This window comes from Rana temporaria, chromosome 1 (assembly GCF_905171775.1).
Source record: "Rana temporaria chromosome 1, aRanTem1.1, whole genome shotgun sequence".
NCBI classification, from domain to species: domain Eukaryota; kingdom Metazoa; phylum Chordata; class Amphibia; order Anura; family Ranidae; genus Rana; species Rana temporaria.
Window position 1 is genome coordinate 331,835,622 of NC_053489.1, and position 22,347 is coordinate 331,857,968.

The 22,347-nt window shown below is 42.2% G+C and overlaps 1 protein-coding gene across 2 annotated transcripts in view; it reads right to left on the reverse strand.

Moving 5' to 3' along the window:
- PLPPR1 (phospholipid phosphatase related 1) overlaps window positions 1-22,347 on the reverse strand; it is a 206,168-nt gene that overhangs the window by 41,522 nt on the left and 142,299 nt on the right. For both annotated transcript variants that reach the window (XM_040361011.1, XM_040361010.1), the window contains exons 3-4: window positions 12,386-12,574; window positions 4,364-4,496 (exon numbers count right to left, since the gene is read on the reverse strand). In XM_040361011.1, the coding sequence (XP_040216945.1) occupies window positions 4,364-4,496; window positions 12,386-12,574 (322 nt within the window). The remainder of the gene's footprint in view (window positions 1-4,363; window positions 4,497-12,385; window positions 12,575-22,347) is intronic.

The following is a 22,347-nucleotide window of genomic DNA, read 5'->3' on the forward strand; positions in this document are numbered from 1 at the left end:
TAACATTCTAACAGTAGTAAATATGTACAAAAACATAAGTTTGTGCCCTGATCTGGGGCGGACTGACCATTGAGTCACTCGGGCACTGCCCGAGGGCCCCATGCCACTAGGGGGCCCCATCAGGGTTGCCAGGCTCAGTAAAACCAGGAACAGTATGTAAAAATCTGTGTTTTTTTTACATCTGTCCCTAATATGTCCGAAACCGACATGCTTTTGATGTGAAAATCCCAAGATTTTATCTGCCCCGCCTCTGCACTGCCTCCTGGCGTGGTGGCTATCTGTAAGCCCAGGGGCCCCATAATCTTCTATTGCCCGGGGGCCCCATGAGTTGTCAGTCCGCCCCTGGCCCTGATAAAACATGCTTGAATGGGGCATTGGCAAAGAAATGCAATACCGGCAGCAATGTCATAATGCCCAGATTAGAAAGGCTACACTTTGTATTAGCTTCCAGTTATTTTCCAGTAGCAGTGTACTTAGTATCTTGATAGTATCTGGATATGCTCTTGGTTTAAAAATACTTTATGATTTTTGGGAACAACACATCCAAGAGTCTCCTGGTAATAAAAAAAAAATGATATTTTAACAGACAGTGGTTTTTAAAATCCTCTTGCAACTATATTGAAATTTGAAATGTGTGCTTTAACCACTTCAATACTGGCCACTCCCCCCTTCTTTCTGCATAGGCCAATGTTCTGCTTTTACTGCTGTTGCACTTTGAATGATACAATTGCGCGGTCATGCAACACTGTACCCAAATGAAATTTCTATATTTTTTTTTCTATACAGATAGAGATAGAGATTTGGTGGTATCTAATTTTTGCTTTTTTGTTCAACAAACTGATGAGGCTGCACTGATGGCCACTGATAACCAGCACTGATGGGCACCGATGAAGCTGCACAGCTGAGGCAGCAATGATGGGCACTGAGAGGCGACACTAATAGGTGACATTGATGGGCACCCATAGGCAGCACTAATGGGCATTGATAGGCACTGATGGGGCTGCACTGGTTATAAGGACATTGATGATCAGTGCTGACAGGTTTGCTGGTTATCGACAGTGCTTTCATCACACAAACACAGCATGTGAGGAAAGGACTGCTGATAACCAGCAAGTCTGTTTACTAAGTGATTAGCTGTGTCCAATCAGTAAAGCCACTGTGATTGGCCCTTTATCCCAATCTGTGAAGGAGGTACACCCAATGCGCACAGCAGGAGGCACACAGGGGGTGGGGCTCTGGGTGGATGTCTATGGACAACCTCCCAGAACTATATTACCGCACTGTAGCCATCGTTTGGCTATAGCACAGTACTAAAGTTGTTAATGGTCGCATCTGTAGAGTGGTATTTACAACTGTCCTGATTCTGGCTTCAGTTCTTGGGTGTTGCCATGTTCTCAGGTAGAACAATCCCTGAAAGACCTCTCCCTATACAAATCTGCTTTTTTCAAATACAAATCCTACCTATATGCAGCTCAACAAACCTACTACTCCACTGTCATCAAAACGCTCTCATCCAATCTTTGTCAATTCTTTTCTACCCTTACTTCCTTGCTTCATCCCCATTGCCTCCATCCACTAACTTACTGTCCAGGAGATTGCTAGTCATTTCAAGAACAAGATTGACACAATTCATGTTCAGATCTCCAGTGTCCAGCTTTCTCCTCCAATCAACATACTAGGTCTCACACCATACTCAATACTTACTCCTTCGACCATGTTACCACCAAGGAAGTTGCCCTCCTCACCACCTGTCCTCTGGACCCTGTCCTCTTACAATTACTATGGCCCCCTTCCTGCTTGATCGTAAACTCTCTAACCCATACCTCCAACCTCTCCCCTGGCACCTTTCCCTCCCTGCTCAAACATGCACTGGTTACCACCATACTTAAAGATGCTCTAAAGGCTCAAGGTTTTTTCTTTTTATCTTCATGCATTCTTAAACTTGTGTGTGGAGCAGCTCCTCCAGCCCCCCTAATACTTACCTGGGTATAATCTTCCTCTGGCAATGTGCACAAGAGTCTTGACTGTCTGGGGACTCTTTCTCCTCTTTGGTTGAGACTGCAGCGGGAGTCATTGGCTCCCACTGCTGTCAATCACAGCCAGTGAGCCAATAAGAAGAGAGAGGGGGCAAGGCCGAGCTGTGGTTCTGTCTGTGAATTGCAAGCTGCTTTCTCTGGAGCACTTGGCAGGAGGAAGGAGACAGGAGCTCTGGCCGGTGACCCGAGAAGAGGAGTATTGGGGCTGCTCTATGAAAAAAATTACACAGAGCAGGTAGGTATAACATGTTTGTTATTTGTAAAAAAAAAACTCCTTTAATATTACTTCAAAAAGTCCTCACTGGACCCCACCTGTTTGAATATCTTAATTCCCATCTCCCTATTCCCATTTGCCTCCAAGCTTTGTCCACAACTGTATGAGTTGCTATTGTACCGACAACAACCTTCTCGATTCCCTACAATCTTCAACATTCCACTGAAACTGCCCTACTAAAACTCACTAATGACCTACTAACTTCTAAAACAAATGACCATTATGCAATACTTATACTCTTAGACCTTTTCGCTTCCTTTGACAAAGTTGATCACTCGCTCTTCCTCAAAAAAATCCACTGCCCTGGCCTCTACAATTCTGCACTTACCAGGTTCTCTTCCTCTTTATGTTGGGGTACCCAAAGGATCTTTCCTTGGGCCCCTCCTATTCACTCTCTACACCTCTTCCTTGGGCCAATTGATAACCTCCCATGGCTTCCAAAATCACCTTATGTCAAGACACTTAGGCCCAGATTCTCAAAAGAGATACGATGGCGCATCTCCAGATACGCCGTCGTATCTCTGCGTAGCGCCGTCGTATCTATGCAACTGATTCTTAGAATCAGTTACGCATAGATATTCATTAGATCCGACAGGCGTAAGTCTCTTACGCCGTCGGATCTAAACTGCAATTTTTTTTCCCCGCTAGGTGGCGCTTCCGTCGATTTCCGCGTCAAGTATGCAAATTAGCTAGATACGCGAATTCCCGAACGTACGCATGGCCGATGCAGTAAAGTTACGCCGTTTACGTTAGGCTTTTCCCGGCGGAAAGTTGCCCATGGGTCTATGAGGCGCAGCCAATGTTAAGTATGGCCGTCGTTCCCATGTCGAAAATTTTTTAATTTACGTCGTTTGCGTAAGTCGTCCGTGAATGGGGCTGGACGTCATTTACGTTCACGTTGAAACCAATGACGTCCTTGCGACGTCATTTAGAGCAAAGCACACTGGGATATTTGACGGACGGCGCATTTAAATGAAACACGCCCCCTACCCGCCGAATTTGAATTCCGCCGGGTGATTTACGCTACGCCGCTGCAACTTTACAGGCAAGTGCTTTGTGAATAAAGCACTTGCCTGAAAAACTTGCGGCGGCGTAACGTAAATGAGACACGTTACGCCCGCACATTTTTGCGCCCATCTATGTGAATCTGGGCCTCAGATCTCTTTACTCCCCAGCTCATCCCCTCAATCTCCTCATGTATATATAGATTGGCATATCAGTATGCATGTCACATCACTTCAAACTCAATATTTCTAAAACTGAGCTTGTAATATTTTCTCCTACCCAATCCCCCCCTTATGAATTTACCGTTGAGATCAACAGCACAGTCATTGGTCCCTACACACATGCCAGGGTGCTAGGTGTAATCTTAGAGTCTGACCTCTCCTTTGGGCACCATATCTAATCACTGGCTAAATCCTGCCTTCTCAACCAAAACTGCCCCAGCTATATTCCCAACCTCATATGCAGTTATTGCCCAAATCTTTCTGTCTGCTGCTCCCTGAACATCTTGTTCTCTAGCTCTCTTGTCATCTCCTCCTATGCCCACCTCCAAGACTTCTCTAGAAGCTTTCCAATCCTCTGGAACTCCCTACCCGACAACAACTTTCTCAATTCCCTACAATACAGTCAGCTCCCACCCTGTCTGCCTTTAGACAATACTCGAAAACAAATGTATTTAGGGAAGCCTACCCCACCTCCAATTAGCAACTGTACTTGAGTTCCCTCCATCAGATCATCCTCTGCAGCTATCACCTCTTGTACCACCTCCTGCTTCCTTTAGATTGTAAGCTCTGTGAACAGGGCCCTCCTATTCCTTCTATTTTAAACTGTATTGTAATGGGACTGTCCCTCTCCATATTGTAAATCACTGTGCAAACTATTTGTGCTTTATAAATCCTAAATAATAATAATAAGAAGAAGACAAAGATAACCATCTTAGCTGGAAAGGGCAAAGTAATCATCCGCTATAGAAATCATTGGTGTTTTTTTCATGGTAAGTTATTTTGTAATTATAACATTAAGCCATAAACAACAATAAACACTGACTCACCTATAAATCGTATGATTCGCCTGATTAACGGATTCAAGTAACAGCACTCTCCAGTCAGAATCATTTTTTCTTGAACTATCAGGTTTTCTCTTGTGGACTTAATGAAATAAGTAGCTATCTCACCAATAAAAATCTAGGAATGGAAAGAAATAAAAAAATATAATTACCTAATTAAAACGTAAACAATGCAGTTTAAAGCACTAACTAGGTTACAATATACTTATACTCAAGCATCAGGGTATAACACAAAATAAGTATGGACAAATAAACATGACAAAGCTTAAAGTGTTACTAAACCCACAACAGTAAAATCTGTCCGTATATGCAGAATAGTATGCTTGTTATACTCACTGTGGAACTTTAGAGGTTAATCGCTGGGACCCTGTAGATTAACACGTGACCACGATATATATAAGATAAACAAAGGTATAACGTGGCAGTATTTGGATATAAAAAGAAGATTTAGCAGCTGTGTGCACTGGGGGGGTGATTTGTTTTTAGATTGCCGGGTTTAGTAACACTTTAACCACTTGCCGAGTTTTACTGCGGCAGGTTGACTCGGCTGTGCAAAATCACGTAATTTAACGTGATGTCGCTTTGTGGCCACTAGTGGCGTGCGCGCCCCCTGCTCGCCCCCTTTGCCATTACTCGTGACAGAGCGAGAACCGGGAGCTGTGTGTGTAAACACATAGCTCCCGGTTCTTTCAGGGGGAGAAATGACTGATCGTATGTTCATACAAAGTATGAACAGCGATCTGTCATTTCCCCTAGTCAGTCAGTTAGAACACACTTTAGGGAACATAATTAACCCCCTAGTGTTAACACCTTCCCTGCCAGTGGCATTTTCACAGTTATCAGTGCATTTTTATAGCATTGTTCGCTGTAAAAATGCCAATGGTCCCAAAAATGTGTCAACAGTGTCTGATGTGTCCGCCATAATGTCGCAAGTACCGATAAAAATCACAGATTGCTGCTATTACTAGCAAAAACAAAATATTAATATAAATGCCATAAAACTATCCCCTATTTTGTAGACGCTATAACTTTTGCGCAAACCAATAAATAAACGCTTATTGCGATTGTTTATCAAAAATATGTAGAAGAATACGTATCGGCCTAAACTGAGGGAAAAAAAATTATATCTTTTTTGGGGGATATTTATTTCAGCAAAAAGTAAAAAACATTGCTTTTTTTCAATATTGTCGCTCTATTTTTGTTTATAACGCAAAAAATAAAAACCGCAGAGGTGATCAAATACCACCAAAAGAAAGCTCTATTTGTGGGAAAAAAATTGTCAGCTAAAGCAACGCAGTGTCGAATCGCAAATAGTTGCCGGGTTTTTGGCCAGCCAAATTATTATTATTATTATTTGGGTACTTATATAGTGCTGTCAATTAACGCAGCACTTTACATATACATTGTACATTCACATCGGTCCCTACCCTCAAGGAGCTTACAATCTAAGGTCTCTAACTCGCATTCATATACTAGGGCCAATTTTTAGACATAAGCCAATTATCTATCAGCATGTCTTTGGAGTGTGGGAGGAAACCGGAGTACCTGGAGGAAACCCACACAGGCACAGGGAGAACATGCAAACTCTAGGCAGGTAGTGTCGTGGTTAGGATCCGAACCAGCGACCCATTTTACTGCTAGGCGAGAGTGCTACTCACTACACAAATGGTCCGGGGCTGAAGTGGTTAATTGAACAAGCTGAATCTAGAAGTGATTGGCTACCATGTACAGCTGCACCAGATTCTGAGTGGTCCAGTTTTACTAAATCTCCCCTCAAGTGTTCTGAATAGAGAAAAGCACTCAACTTTAACCCCAAACGTTATAATTTTTTTTCTAATACCCCAGAGAATAAAATCATTGCAATAGTTTTTGCCACACCGTATTTGCGCAGCGGTCTTACAAGCGCACTTTTTTTGGAAAAAATTCACTTTTTTTAATAAAAAAATAAGACAACAGTAAAGTTAGCCCAATTGTTTATATATTGTGAAAGAAAATGTTACGCCGAGTAAATTGATACCCAACATGTCAGACTTCAAAATTGCGTCCGCTCGTGGAATGGCGTCAAACTTTTACCCTTAATAATCTCCATAGGCGACGTTTAAATAATTCTACAGGTTGCAAGTTTTGAGTTACAGAGGAGGTCTAGGGCTAGAATTATTTCTCTCACTCTACCGATTGTGACTATACCTCATATATTGTGGTTTGAACACCATTTTCATATGCGGGCGCTGCTCACGTATGCGTTTGCTTCTGCACGCGGGCTCGTCGGGATGGGGCGTTTTATTTTATTTAACTTTATTTTTTTAATTTAAGTACTGTTTTTTTTTTTTATTGGGTCACTTTTATTCCTATTACAAGGAATGTAAACATCCCTTGTAATAGAAAAAAGCATGACAGGTCCTCTTAAATATGAGATCTGGGGTCAAAAAGACCTCAGATCTCATATTTGGACTTAAATGCAATAATAAAAAATAAAAAAAATTGTCATTTGAAAAAAAGACAACAAAAAAATGTCCCTTTAAGACGTATGGGTGGAAGTGATGATTTGACGTCTCCCGCCGCCGATAACGGCTGCTGTTACCGAGATATCCATCTTTAAACTGCTGACGTATATATACATGAGCTGGTCGGTAAGTGGTTAAAGTTTATTGACCATTAGGTGCATTTCATTCATTCTTACTGTAAATGTGCAATATTTTCCTGTAGTAAGCTTACAAATGCATCGTACCTTTGTGTGGCTGCTTTTGCAGTCGGTAGACGTCAAAAGAGTGAAGCGCAGTGAGGTAAGTTGTTGAGAACTAAAGAAAAACAAGATCCTTCGCCAATTTTACCTTACTTTACTACATCAAAGCCCCATACACACCATCAGATTTTCGGCAGATTTTTGTCTTCAGATTTACCAAAACCATATAATATGAGGTCAAACCTTAAGAGTTTCAATTTGTATGCAATCAGGAAGGCCCTTGCACTACATGGTTTTGGTAAATCTAAAGACAAAAATCTGCAGAAAATCTGATGGTGTGTATGGGGCTTTACACTTTAGCACATCATACTCTAAGTCCATCATAGATAATGGGGACATACAAGGTAAATACACTTTAGCAAATCAGACTCTATGCTGGTCTTAAACTTAAACAATAATTAAAAAAAAAAAAAAAAAAATTCTTATGAGCGTATCAAGGGTTAATATTCCCTACAATGGGGGGAGTCCAAAAGGAGCCCAAGTGGAAGCAAAATATTATTTTAAGGAAGTTAATTCAATACAAATATCAAAATGCAATTACATTTTGCTAATACAAACAACTATGCGTGATCAATGTTTGGCCAAGAAATATTGGTATTTACTAATATCTCATTAATAACATATTGACTAAGTACTGACACCCTACCAGAGTTCCCTTTGGCAATTATTTTATTGATTGTACTGCTAAATTCTTAGAGTAAACACCGAAAACACAAACATGCCAATTGCATGTCTATTTTAAAGACTATTATATTATTATTTTTATAATTATTATTATTATTATTATTATTATTATTATTATTATTATTATTAATATTATTATTATTATTAGTATTATTATACACTTTTGATTCCCTTCAAGGTCAAAACAAATCTTAATGCTCGGACCAATATTGGCATGTTTTAGAAAAACTGTGCATAATATTGCAACTGCTTAATTTATCTAGGTAAATAATATCTTGTTTTTTTCTTCAGGACAATTTAGGTTTTCATTTCAGGATGAAAATGCTGCTAATAAAAGAAGGTATATGGAATGGTAATAAGATAATGGTATGGCCAGAACAGCCTTCAGATGAGCGGATAGAGAAAGACCATAAAGCTCAGAGCATAATCTCTCTTAGGGCTCTTTCACACGGAGCGGACCGTTTCCGGGTCCGCTCCGTGTGTCTCCGTCGGCTCAGCGGGGATCCCCGCTCAGCTGTCGGCGGATAGGGCGGTCCCCGCACACAGTGCAGGGACCGCCCTGTCTCAGCTCCGCTCTGCCCTATGGGGAACCTGATGCAGACGGACCGTCTGTCCGTCTGCATCAGTTCCGCTCCGCCCGGACGGAAGAAAAATAGGGTTTTCTTTCGTCCGAAAACCGGATCCCGACGGACGCGGACGCTAGCGGATGCTCCATCCGCTAACGGACGCGATCCCATAGGGATTCATTACAAGTCCGTTAACGGACTTGTAAAAACGGACAGGCGGAGCGGATGTCTGAAAGGGGCCTTAGCATAGAAGATGTTCAAATCATACATATATGCAAGTGTGCAACTGCTAAAGAAATGTGGGAAGAAGTACAAAAGGTGCATAAAACAGCTAATCTCAGCAAAAATATTTAAACACAAAAGTACTGATATAATAAAGAAATTAACTGAGAATGACTATGCAAGTGGAATAAAAATTAGTCTATATGATCAAATAATGAAATTCACCAGAGGCAGCTCTAGGCTTTGTGAGGCCTTAGGCAAAATTTAGACATGAGGCCCCACTCCCATCCCCAAAATGGGAAAAAAATTCAAGCAAGAAAAATGGCTGCAGAAAGATGCACGGATCTAGCACACAGGTGATCAGCACCTTCCTCACCCATCAGAACTATGCAGCCAATATAAAATCTGGGACCCAGCAAGGTGACAGCAGGGAACAGAAAACACAGGGCAGTGCTGGAGGTGGTGGCACGCCATTCTGGTGACTAATCACAGGCAAACTAGATGGCCGCTGGGCCCCTGTGAGTGCGAGGCCTTAGGCGCCTAATTTGCCTAATTAAAGAGCAGCCTCTGAAATTCACCAGCTGTATAAAAGGAAAAATTACAAGAAAAGCTTCTCCAATGGGAGCTGCGGTGGCTCAACGCGATTGGCACTGCGCTGACAAGCCATTCACCTCTGCAGCTAGACGTTCGGATCCCGGTCTCAGCTACATGTGAATCGAACACAAAGCTCATCCCTACGTGTGAGCTATTGCCTTTTTATGATACTATGTACTTGCTGTGTCTTTCACATTTTAAATATTAACTAGCCCTTATTTTGTTTTTAAATGCAGACTAATAGACTAAGGTGACCAGATTTTTAAAATGAAATCCGGGGACATTTTTTTATTTTGGGCAAATTTACGATTTAATAAACATATTTTCCTCAAATGATATATGCAGTGTATGTGGTATGTGTTTATGGAATGATTGTATGATATAGTTAGAAATAGAGTTCATTTTTCACATTTCACCCGTGAGATAAAAAAATATACTTCTTAGAAATTAGGATGGATGGTGTGGGGGGGCTGTATGGGGGGGGGGGTGAGAACTGTATATGTGGATGATGTATGGGGGGGTGAGAACTGTATATGTTGATGGTGTATGGGGGGAGGTGAGAACCCTTTGTTGAATTCCTGACATACACAATACCCCAAACACTTAATATACAAATCTCCCAGCACAATCTCCGCACAGTTTTCAAGAGAGCAGCAGGTAATATGGAGGCTCCACCTGAAACCCCACCTATGTTTGCCTCCTGCAGCCAGCCAGAGCCCAAAGCAAGATGGCGGCTCCACCTCCGTGTCCTACCTGTAGCACACTGAGTGGATGGAGGTGCTGAGTGCAGGGGGTAGATGGGGAGGGAGAAAGTTTGGCCGGCAGGAGCAGATATCACTGCAGACATGGCGGCACAGTGAGCCACAAGTGGGTCGGATGAGGCACTGTCTGGTTAGAGGTAGGCAGAGACACAGACACAATCCTAAGTCCGCCCCTGCAATCCGGGGACAAAACTGGGGACAGTCTTGGGCCGGGGACAGTGTCCTTAATCTGGGGACTGTCCCCTGAAACCGGGGATGTCTGGTTACCCTTGGCTATTTATGTTTAGGCCATTGTATACAGAATCTTTACAGAACATTAATAGGACAAGAATGAACTGCTCTAATCTTAATTTGAGTGTGTGTGATTTAATAAACTATATTTTGCTTCATACATCCACTCCTGTGCAGAAGAAGCTGCATTTGATTATATATCTTAATACAGGGCTCAAAATTTCAAGTCCTGAGCTACTAGCCAGGCCTCAAGAGTTACTCGCCACCAGTTGCCCCACCTAATTCATACACTGCCCTGCGCCTATTTGCACCCGTAAACACGCCCTTGTAGATTATCTCATGGAATGACAATGTTTTATGCAGAATCAAGTTACAAAATTAAATATTACCAACAACAACTTTAACAAAATGGGACAGGGCACTGGGGGCAGATCAGAGGGACAGGGCACTGGGGGCAGACCAGAGGGACAGGGCACTAGAACTGAGTCTCTTCCCCATTCTCTTGCTGTCTCCTCTGCAACTCCCATCCATCCTCTCTCTCTCTCCCATTCATCTCATCATCAGGAGCCTGTGTGTGCGGCTTCACGCTTGCATGTCCCCACTTCCCCCTTTTATTCAGGCTGGCAGAGAGGAGCTGCAGCACAGCGGGAGGGAGTACAATCCAGTGCTGAGATCCACACAACTGCACAGCCATTGACACCATAGCACAGCGCACACTGACAGCGCACATCACACATTGAGACCAGTCTGCTCACAGTGCTCAGGCTAAAATTTTTGGACACTTACATAGAGCACAAGGAGAAGAAAACTGCACAAACTAAAAGGCTGCCGCTCTCATGTCAGGGCAACTTTCAGTGAGCGCTGCACCGGAGTGGTAATTTTTGCAATCCTCCACCTCACTCATTACTTTCTGCTCTCCAGCTACATTGGTCGGGGCCCGGGGGAGGGGGGCAGGCTCAGAGAGGTCATACTGTTAGGTCCCATGGCTTAATGAGAATTGTAAGGAGAGCACCTGTGTACTGCTCTGCCTGTGCGCGGCTCACCAGACTACTTTTCCCAAGCATGCACCTTTCCTCTTCGGCCGCCAATCTCATCGGGACTCTAAGTGTAGGCACAGATTGGAGGGAGATTGGTCATGCAGCCCTGTCATCACTCGCCCCCAGCTTAAATCCACTCGCCAAATGCTAGTAGGCGAGTGGAAATTTTTAGGGCTGTCTTAATATATATATATATATATATATATATATATATATATATATATAATGTCTTTTTACTGATGATTAAGGATGACCGAACCAAGCTATTGGTTCCTGCCCATTCTCTAAAACTAGTGGGAAATCCACAGATCCCAACACCCTTTTTAAAGCCATGTTCACATCTGTTAGGGTAGTTCCCGCTACGGGTCGGCTCCTGTTCCTGCAGCTGCAATCACCCACACAGAAAAACGAGCTCGATACGTGGGGCTGCACACTGCACACACTGGAAATTGCACCTGCACCAGGAATCGCATTGCACTTGCATAAATGTATCAAAATTCTCTGGACTACAATTGACTAAAATGTCACATTTAGGCTTTTTTGGTAAGATTTAAATACGGTATACTGGAAATTAATATTAAAATGTATATGCCAAATGCTTACAATGCAGTGTTTGCTAAATACTGTGCAAAGAGTTTTTTTTAACTGAGAGAACTGTATAACACTTAATGCATAAAACATTTATAGAATTAAAGTTGGAACAGTCTGACAAACTCATGTGTTGACATAAACTTATTAGAGAAAATCAAAGCACAGCCCTTACAACAACCACCTTTTATTGTAATGTTTTGCCGCGTACACACGATCTGGCTTTTGCCCGGCCAAATCACATCGGAATTCCGATGGAATTTCATCGGAAAAAACTAGAACGTGTTCTATATCTAAAATCCGCTGGCAATCATCGGAATTTCCGATGAAAAAACTCAGATGGGGCTACACACGATCGGAAAATCCGATGGAAAAAGTCCATCTGACTTTTTCCATCGGAAATTCCGATCGTGTGTACGGGGCATCAGCTTTAAAATAATTCTTACTTAACATTCAGTGATGTTTCTATGTGTTTTTTTTTTGTAAAATTTTATAATTCTATACATGTATTTAAAATCACGTTGTCAGAGTGCAATGGTCCACATAAATAATTAAGAATGCTTTGTAGATAAACTACTTACAATAGTTGTTGGTGTTGCAGCCAGCACACAGTACAGCACCAGAGGGGAAATGAAACTTTCATCTTCAGTCCCTGGGTATGGTTTCATTAGATTTCCATCTTGGCAGAAGAAGCCTTGAATGTGCACTTGAAAGGTATCCGTACACTCAAAGTAGTATGCAAGCAGAACAGTGCCAGCCATAATGACAAGCTGAAAATAAAGCATAGCAAGTTAAAACAGACATAAAACCAAAGGTCTAATGACAGCAATTTTCATTAAGCAATCATGTTCCTATCACCCAAGCAATCTTACAATAACTGCGGCTGGATTGTTTGCAAATGTACAATATCCAATACATAAGCCTTTTGGCAAACTGACTTAATGAATGCGCCTAATCGAACTTGGTTCGGTGTCTGGCTCACAGAGGGATTCCACCGGATTACACGACTTCATAAAATAAAAAGGGCATAGGAGCATCACTAATGATACCCTGATCTCAGCAAAGGAAAACACTTTACTTATCCACCGAATGACAGAGTGCACACCAAACAGTGTCAATAAAGTGCCGTGTGCTGTAGTCCTCAACCCTCTGGCATCCACAGGGTTACCTGAACATGCTGCAGCAAAAGGTGTTCTACACCAAAGGACTTCTAAATTGTACTTCGTGTATAAATAGCCATTCACTTTCGCAAATACTGTACATGTTTGGCTTGAAAAAGAGCTAGTGTGGGTTCTAAACCTTGTCTTTTTTTCAGATGTTAGACTGTACTGCTTTTTGTTATGAGAAAATAAAAGAGCTCTTTTGACACAAAGTACTTTTTAAAGTGGCACCTTTTGCGGCAAAACATTTTACTTAGGCACTAGAGAGGGATAAAGAAATAAATGTGTGTGTGTATATATATATATATATATATATATATATACACACACACACATTTTTTTTATCCCTCTCTAGTGCCTAAGTATACATAAACACACACATACACAGAATTAAATATATATATATATATATATATATATATATATATATATATATATATATATATATATATATATATACATTTTTTTTATCCCTCTCTAGTGCCTGGGTAAAATGTTTTGCCTAACATGCCTAATATACACATACATACATACGGTATCTCACAGAAGTGAGTACACCCCTCACATTTTTGTAATTTTTGTATTATTAACTTTTCATGTGATAACACTGAATAAATGATACTTTGCTACAATGTAAAGTAGTGAGTGTACAGCTTGTATAACAGTGTAAAATTGCTGTCCCCTCAAAATAACTCAACACACAGCCAATAATGTCTAAACCGCTGGCAACAAAAGTGAGTACACCCCTAAGTGAAAATGTCCAAATTGGGCCCAATTAGCCACCACCCCCCCCCCCCCCCCCCCCCCATTGTCTTGTGACTTATTAGTGTTACAAGGTCTCAGGTGTGAATGGGGAGCAGGTGTATTAAATTTGGTGTTATCGCTCTCACTCTCTCATACTGGTCACTGGAAGTTAAACATGGCACCTCACGGCAAAGAACTCTCTGAGGGTCTGAAGAAAAGAATTGTTGCTTTACATAAAGATGGCCAAGGCTATAAGAAGATTGCCAAGACCCTGAGACTGAGCTGCTGCACAGTGACCAAGACCATTCAGCAGTTTAACAGGACAGGTTCCATTCAGAACAGGCCTCGCCATGGTCGACCAAAGGAGTTGAGTGCACCTGCTCCAGAAGTTGTCTTTGAGAAATAGACGTATTAGTGCCACCAGCATTGCTGCAGAGGTTGAAGGGGTGGGGGGGGGGGTGTCAGCCTGTCACTGCTCAAACCATACGCCGCACACTGCATCAAATTGGTCTGCATGGCTGCTGTCCACAAAGGAATCCTCTTCTAAAGATGATGCATAAGAAAGCCCACAAACAGTTTGCTGAAGATAAGCAGACTGGATTACTGGAACCATGTCCTGTGTTCTGATGAGACCAAGATAAACTTATTTGGTCCTTATTTGGACCCACTGATCTGAGCGTACACCTTCTACCTGGGAGAGTTCGATCAAGTATTAGATATGTCATCCAGCGCCACCATACTCCTACTTGAAGTGGTTGGCAAGGTGGTTAAGAAATAATGAGTTTATTTACCTGCCAAAGGATTTGTATTTCTGTACATCCAGCTCTAAGATTTACACACCCCTGCCACACCACACAGCCCTGTCTGGCTCCACACTCCTAACCTGTGACTAGTGAAATAAGAACCCGCAGACTAATGCGCTCATCTCTACCACTCTGCGCTCTGCTCTTATCAGCATGCTCTTTGTGTTGCAGCACAACTGATTATCTGGTTGTGCTCTTTCTTCTCATCTAGTTTTAGCTATGCTGTACAGGAACTGCAAGAGGCTGATACAAATAAAAATTCATGTAACTACACTGGTTGCAAGATAAATTTAAGGATATTTTATTGAATACCACGCTGAAATAATATGTGGGTTTATTTTTTACATCTGTCTTAAATTCAGCATAAGGAATTGGCTTGCTGATATCCAGTATACCATTTTTCAGTGAAGAGTTCCAATTCCAAATTGCAACATACAAGCTATTTATACCAATCGGAATTCAGTCAGCAGAAGTCAAGGGAATACATGATGGAATCAGACTGGCTGCTTTGGATTACTGCACCTAAAAGTTCAATTCACCCAAAAGTGATATTTTGTTATACAAATGTTACTTAGCACACAAATTAGCTGTGATACATTTTTAGTGAAGATATTTTCCAAGTGATAGTAAGACTCCAAAAGTTAGTCCCTATTGAAAATGACATAAAATATAACCTTTAAATGGGGTTGTAAAAGTACAATTTTTTTAACCCCTAAATAGCTTCCTTTCCCTTAGTGCAGTCCTCCTTCACTTACCTCATCCTTCCATTTTACTTTTAAATGTCCTTATTTCTTCTGAGAAATCCTCACTTCCTGTTCTTCTGTCTGTAACTCTACACAGTATTGCGAGACTTTCTCCCTGGTGTGGAGTGTCATGCTCGCCCCCTCCCTTGGACTATGTGAGAGTCAGGGCGCTCTCTACGTTGCAGATAGAGAAAGGAGCTGTGTGTTAGTTGGCATCCTTACTCTCCTGTAGTCCAATGGAGGGGGCGAGCACGACACTCCACACCAGGAAGAAAGCCTTGCATTACGGTGATGAGTAACTGTCATGGTCTTACCTCTTTGCAGGCTTCTTACATCTGACATGTGCTGGCGGCCATGTTTGCTTCCTGGGGTTCTTAAAAAAACTTACCACACCCTGCGGCTCCTCCTTCCCACTGGGAGGAGCTGGATGCCTTGCATATATATAGGAGGGCTGTTGCTGCAGTTCCTTGCTTGGTCCTCTTGTATACACATGCTCCTGAGATTTTGCTGCTGCTCATGGTTACCGACCCGTCTCCCATGGACGATCCTTCTGGCTCCTGATCCCCGGCTTGTCTCACCACCTCTCTCTTGTTACGGACTCCGGCTTGGCTGACTCTCATTCCTGGCTATCGAACCCTGGCTCCGGTGGAAGACTCTGCTGACTGTTTGATCATCCGTTTGGACTTTAACCTTGCCGTTTGGTTTTTAATAAAGCCTTCCTATTTCATTTATCTGTTGTTGTACGTCTGATTCATGCTTCTGTGACAGTTACAGACAGACAAACAGGAAGTGAGGATTTCTCAGAAGAAATAAGGACATTTAAAAGCAAAATGGAAGGATGAGGTAAGTGAAGGAGGACTGCACTAAGGTAAAGGAAGCTATTTAGGGATTTTTTTTTTACCTTTACAACCCCTTTAAGGCTCATCCTCAATAACATCCTAAATGACATTTAGGTATAGGTATTTCCTGGTTGGCTGCATCAGACGCTGATTTATTATGCCAATCTATATGTGCAGACCTTGGAACTCAAGTGCTAAGTTCTTACCAATAGAGGCCCCTCAAGGTTTAAGAACTTGGTAAAGAATGTAACTCTCCTACAATTTCTGTAAATCCAAAGATCAGGTTTGGGTACACTGATTTTATTTATTAAAGCTGCAGAACTCCAGAAGAGACAGCTAGAAATGACTATACTTTTCATCATAGCCCTGAAAGGAAACAGACTTCTCTGCCAGAGAGAACTTAACTTCAACTGCACATAAAAGTTCTTTGCAGTTTTGTACATAAATATTTGATTATCGGACTCTGTGTTGTATCATTCCTGAAAAAGAGACCTAGGGCATTTGAAAACTTCCATTTTCAATATTTTAGAAAGCTATAAATTGTATTAACCCATTTTCTTTCAACGACAGCTAACACTAGAAACTCAACAGCCAGAGTATGATGCGATAAGTACAAAGTTGATATCTAGTCATTTCTGTTTCCTTGGCATGCAAATTGTTAAAAAAGATTAGACTGTCTATTTGAAAGCAAATCTGCAAAGATGAAAAAGTATTGCAGTTGCCCTTGGACTTGTTTTTTTAAGTGCAAACTGTAGCAAAGTGTAATTTCTTCAGTGTCGTCACATGAAAAGATATTAAATATTTACAAAAATGTGAGGGGTGTACTAATTTTTGTGGTGAGTGGGTAGGGGGGGTGAGGGCTGCACCAGGGTGACACCTGTGGATAGCGGTACCACTAACATCGGCCGCTGCCCTGATTAGCTGTGCCTCGCGCCCCTGTGTCCCTTAGCGAAGCAGACAGAAGCCGCCTCCCCTCCTCTCTGTTTACATCCACAGAGGAGGAGGAGCCTGCGCTCGAGGGACACACACTGCTGTGTGAATCTGTCAGCGCTGTTCTGAGGTATGTAAGGGGGGGGTCTATACTGATGGGGGGTCTGTACTGCTGGTGGGTCTGCACTGAGGGGGGTCTATACTGCTGGGGGGTCTGCACTGAGGGGGGTCTTCACTGGGGGGGTGTCTGTACTGCTGGGGGCCTGGACTGGGGGGTCTGTACTGAAAGGGGTATGCACTGGGGGTTCCTGCACTAGGGGGGGGGGTGTCTGTACGGCTGGGGGGGTCCTGCACTGGGTAGTCTGCACCGAGGGGGGTGTCTGTAATGCTGGGTGGTCTGCACTGATGGGGGTGTCTGCACTGAGGGTGGTCTGCACTGAGGGTGGTCTGCACTGAAGGGGATGTCTGTACTGATGGGGAGGTCTGCACTGAGGTTGGGGGTGTCTTTACTGATGGGGGGTCTGCACTGATGTGGGGGTGTCTGTACTGATGATGGGTCTGCACTGAGGTGAGGGGTGTCTGTACTGATTGGGGGTCTGCACTGATGGAGGGGTCTGTACTGAGGGGGGGGTGTCTGTACTGATGGAGGGGTCTGTACTGAGGGGGAGGTCTATACTGAGGGAAGGTGTATATATTTCGGGAGGGGGGTCTGTAGTTAGTGGAGGGGGGTCTATACTGAAGGAGGGCGATAGTTGGTGGGCGGTGACACCATTTTATTTTTCACATCGGGTGACACCAACCCTAGTGAAGCCACTGGTGTCTCTCAAACAGAAAACTTTTTGTTTGAGAATGTGCTAAATTAATGACTCAGAAAAATAAAATACTAACTTGTTGAATGTAGAGGCTTCCCCATTCCATTACTAATATAGGGCCAGATTCACAGAGGAGATACGACGGCGTATCTCCTGATACACCGTCGTATCTCCTGTCGTATCTATGCGGCTGATTCATAGAATCAGTTCCGCATAGATAGCCCTAAGATCCGACAGGTGTAATTGACTTACACTGTCGGATCTTAGGATGCAATACTTCAGCCGCCGCTGGGGGGAGTTTGCGTCGTATTCCAGCGTTGGGTATGCAAATTAGCAGTTATGGCGATCCACAAAGGTTTTTCCCGTCGTTACGTCGCAACGCACGTCAGGAAAATTGCGAACGGAGCATGCGCAGAACGTCCGGCGCTGGAGCGCGCCTAATTTAAATGGTACCCGCCCCATTTGAATTGGGCGGGCTTGCGCCGGACGACTTTACGTTACACCGCCGCAAGTTTCCAGGTAAGTGCTTTGAGGATCAGGCACTTACACTGAAAACTTGCGACGGTGTAACGTAAACGGGTTACGTTACACGGCCGAAAATTTTCGTGAATCTGGCCCATAGTTACACATTAAAGCGGGAGTTCACCCATTTATTAATTGTTTAATCTTCTCCCCTTAGATTCCTGCTCGTTTTGTCTAGGGGAATCGGCTAATTGTTTTAAAATATGATCCGTACTTACCCGTTTTCAAGATGCATCTTCTCCGTCGGCTTCCGCGTATGGGTCTTCGGGAGCGGGCGTTCCTTCTTGATTGACAGTCTTCCGAGAGGCTTCCGACGGTCGCATCCATCGCGTCACTCGTAGCCGAAAGAAGCCGAATGTCGGTGCGGCTCTATACTGCGCCTGCGCACCGACGTTCGGCTTCTTTCGGAAAATCGTGACGCGATGGATGCGACCGTCGGAAGCCTCTCGGATAACTGTCAATCAACATAGGAACGCCCAGTCCCGCAGCCCATACCCGGAAGCGACGGAGAAGATGCATCTCGTAAACGGTAAGTACAGCTCATATTTTAAAACATCTAGCCGATTCCCCTAGACAAAACGAGCATCCATCTAAGGGGAAAAAGTAATATAAACGGGTGAACCTCCGCTTTAAGTGGTTTGTTTGCCAACTCATGCCACATCTTCAGCCTAAATAATTTAGAATTAAAAACCATGTAGATTCATATGAGGGGGATACTAGTTTTTCTTTACTGAATTTGTAAAGTCCTGGACATTCATGTTTTAGTACATTAGGACAGGATTTCCTCTGAAATTTAATGATATATATATATATATATATATATATATATATATATATATATATATATATATATATATATATATATATATATATATATATATATACATACATACATACAGACAGTATATATGTGTGTGTTCTTAATTGCTGTAAGTTTTGCTTTAAAGTAAGTGTGCAGTTAAATATTTTTCCAGCAGATGTCAGTATAGGTGCATGTATTCAGAACTAGTTCTAAGCAAGCTGTTTATACTGTATTTATGTCTGAATGCTTTTAAGCTTTTTATTTTTTATTATATGGCCTATGTTTCACCTTACATTTGCAATTTATAAAGTGTATTTGTTTTATCTATTCAGTCTGTGAATGCTCATTGGATCTGCTATTTGTATCGGCTAATCAAATGAAACTGTTTTCAATGTGAGAGAAAGAATTGTTATATTATATCTTATATGTATATAAGTAGTGGAATTGAAAGCAGCATCTACAACCAATTCTTTCCATCACTTTTATTCCAATTGACATTGGTAATTAGGATGAGAGGGTAAATCTCCCTTATGAAGATACAGACAGCAATACAAACTTGACAGTTTTGTCTTTTATTACAGGTACTTATTTAGCACTGTCAATTTACAGCTCTTTATTTATACAGTATATTGTACATTCACAGTCTATGCCATCAAGGAGCTTACAATGTAAGGTCCCTAACTCACATTCATACATACATTATACTAATGTTACACAGGAGCCATTTAACCCACTAGCATGTCTTTGGAGTGTTGAAGGAAACCGGAGCACCTGGAGGAAACCTACACAGGAACATGCAAACTCCAGGCAGGTAGAGCTGTGGTTGGGATTCAAACCGACAACCCTAATGCTACCAGATGAAAGTGCTAACCACTGTACCTCTAGTTATACTTTAAAGAGGAACTGCAGTCTGCTCACATAATTTGTAATAAAAACATCTTTGCCATTCTGAAGCTTCCCTCCAACCACTTTGCATATTATTTTATATATCCTGTGATTCTGTACTTGCCAAATATGCTGCAGAAATCTCCCTACACTAAATCTGGCTGCAGCCATTTTAACTGTTGGCAGCTGAAGCTGCTGTCTGTTCACTTCCTGGATTTACACAGACACATAGAGGCAAACTCCAGCTCTGCAGCCCTGTGGCTCTCATTGGTCCTCTTGTGACTCACCCCCCTCCATTTCTGGCAAACTCTCATATGAGAGAGAGAGCTGTGTATGATGTCATAAGCCTAGGTCAATGACCAGACAAGAAACAGGAAGTGGGCTGTATAAGGTATAAGTATAATGGCAGTATAAGGTATTTACTGGCAGAAAAAACATGTTTTAGTATCCAAAGTTAAAACAACAAGAGCAGAAGATTTAATAGATGGAAAGATGAATGACTGAAGGACCGTTTTAACTTTTAATACAATTCAAATGTTAATTTTCCTTAAAAGCAGAACTTGCATCAAGACTGACTAATTTAATCCTTATGCTGCTAGCACTATTAAATAGATAAGAAATTATTCAGAAAATGTGAAAGTTGAGTATGTTGAGTGATCCCCAACAAAGTATATCGTATTTACTTGTTTTAAACTTTTTTGTTACATTTCTTCAGTTACCACCTAGTTTCCAAGCCTAGGCAAATTATGTTATACATCCCATGAGTCTTCAGGAGTGGTTTTCTCAGCTAAGCTTAACCTTTTGCCTGCATGCCTGAGCTAAGCAAAGATGGATTCCAGGAAGAACCTGCTGCATGAAATCATCTTTCCTTATTCGAGATGGAAGGCTATGGGATGATTTTTAAAGTGATTTTTCAGCAAAAAAAATAAAAATCACGAGGACGTTGATGGATGGATGGGGGAATTTGCATTGAATATCCCCCCCCCCCCCTCCCGCCCCATCCAGTGCTTCGCCGTGCGCCGGATGGGAGGCATAGAGATGACTGGTGACCAGATGGTCACCAGTCATCTGTATGACCGCCACTGGCCCGGGCGCGATGTGATGACGTCACGCCCGGGTACCCGTAATTAAACAAACCGCAATTGCGGCTAGTAAGAATGAGGTCTGTGAATTTTTTTTTACGATCTCATTCTTTCCAGCCTGGAGGAGAGATGTGGGGTTTAATTGACCCCGCATCTCTCCTTAAAGAGGACCTGTCACACACATTATTTCTTGTAATAGGAATAAAAGCGATCAAAAATTTTTTTTTTTAAAGTGTAAAAAATAAACAAATAAGTAAAATAAAGAAAAAAAGAAAAAAATACAAAAAATTAAAACGCCCCTGTTCCCCGGTAGCTTGCGCTCAGAAGCGAACGCACGCGTAAGTCCCGCCCACGTATGTAAACGTCGTTCAAACCACACATGTGAGGTGTCGCCGCGTGCATTAGAGCGTGTGCAACAATTCTAGCACTAGACCTTCTGTGTAACTCTAAACTGGTAACCTGTAAAAATGTTAAAGCGTCGCCTATGGAGATTTTCAAGTAACAAAGTTTGGCGCCATTCCATGAGTGTGCGCAATTTTAAAGCATGACATGTTAGGTATCTATTTACTCAGTGTAACATCATCTTTCATATTTTACAAAATAATTGGGCTAACTTTACTGGGTTTTTTTTTTGTAATTCATGAAACCATTTTTTTAAGAAAAAAAAGGCGTTTGAAAAATTATTGCGCAAATACCGTGCAAGATAAAAAAGTTGCAATGACCGTCATTTTATTCCCTAGGGTGTCTGCTAAAAAAATACATATATAATGTTTGGGGGTTCTGAGTAATTTTCTAGCAAAAGAGTGATGATTTGTACATGTAGGAGAGAAGTGCCAGAATAGGCCCGGTATGGAGGTGGGTATTAAACCCCTGTATTGAAGTGGTTAAACTTATATTATATGACAGGGGTCTACAAACTTTTCAAGCAAAGGACCATTTTACTGTCCTATAGACTTTAGGGGGGCCAGTGGGGAAGCAAAATGTCCCGGACCAAGCATCAGTGAGAATAAACATGGCCTTAGGGTTGGTTGTCAGTAGGAGGTAGAATGATGCTCCATCATTGGTGTCAGTGGGAGGAATAGTGCCCTATTACTGGGGTCCCATATTGCTGGTGCCCTATATTGATGTTGTCAGTGGGAGGAATAATGCCCCATCATTGGTGTCAGTGGGAGGAATAATGCCCCATCATTGGTGCCAGTGGGAGGAATAATGCCCCATCAT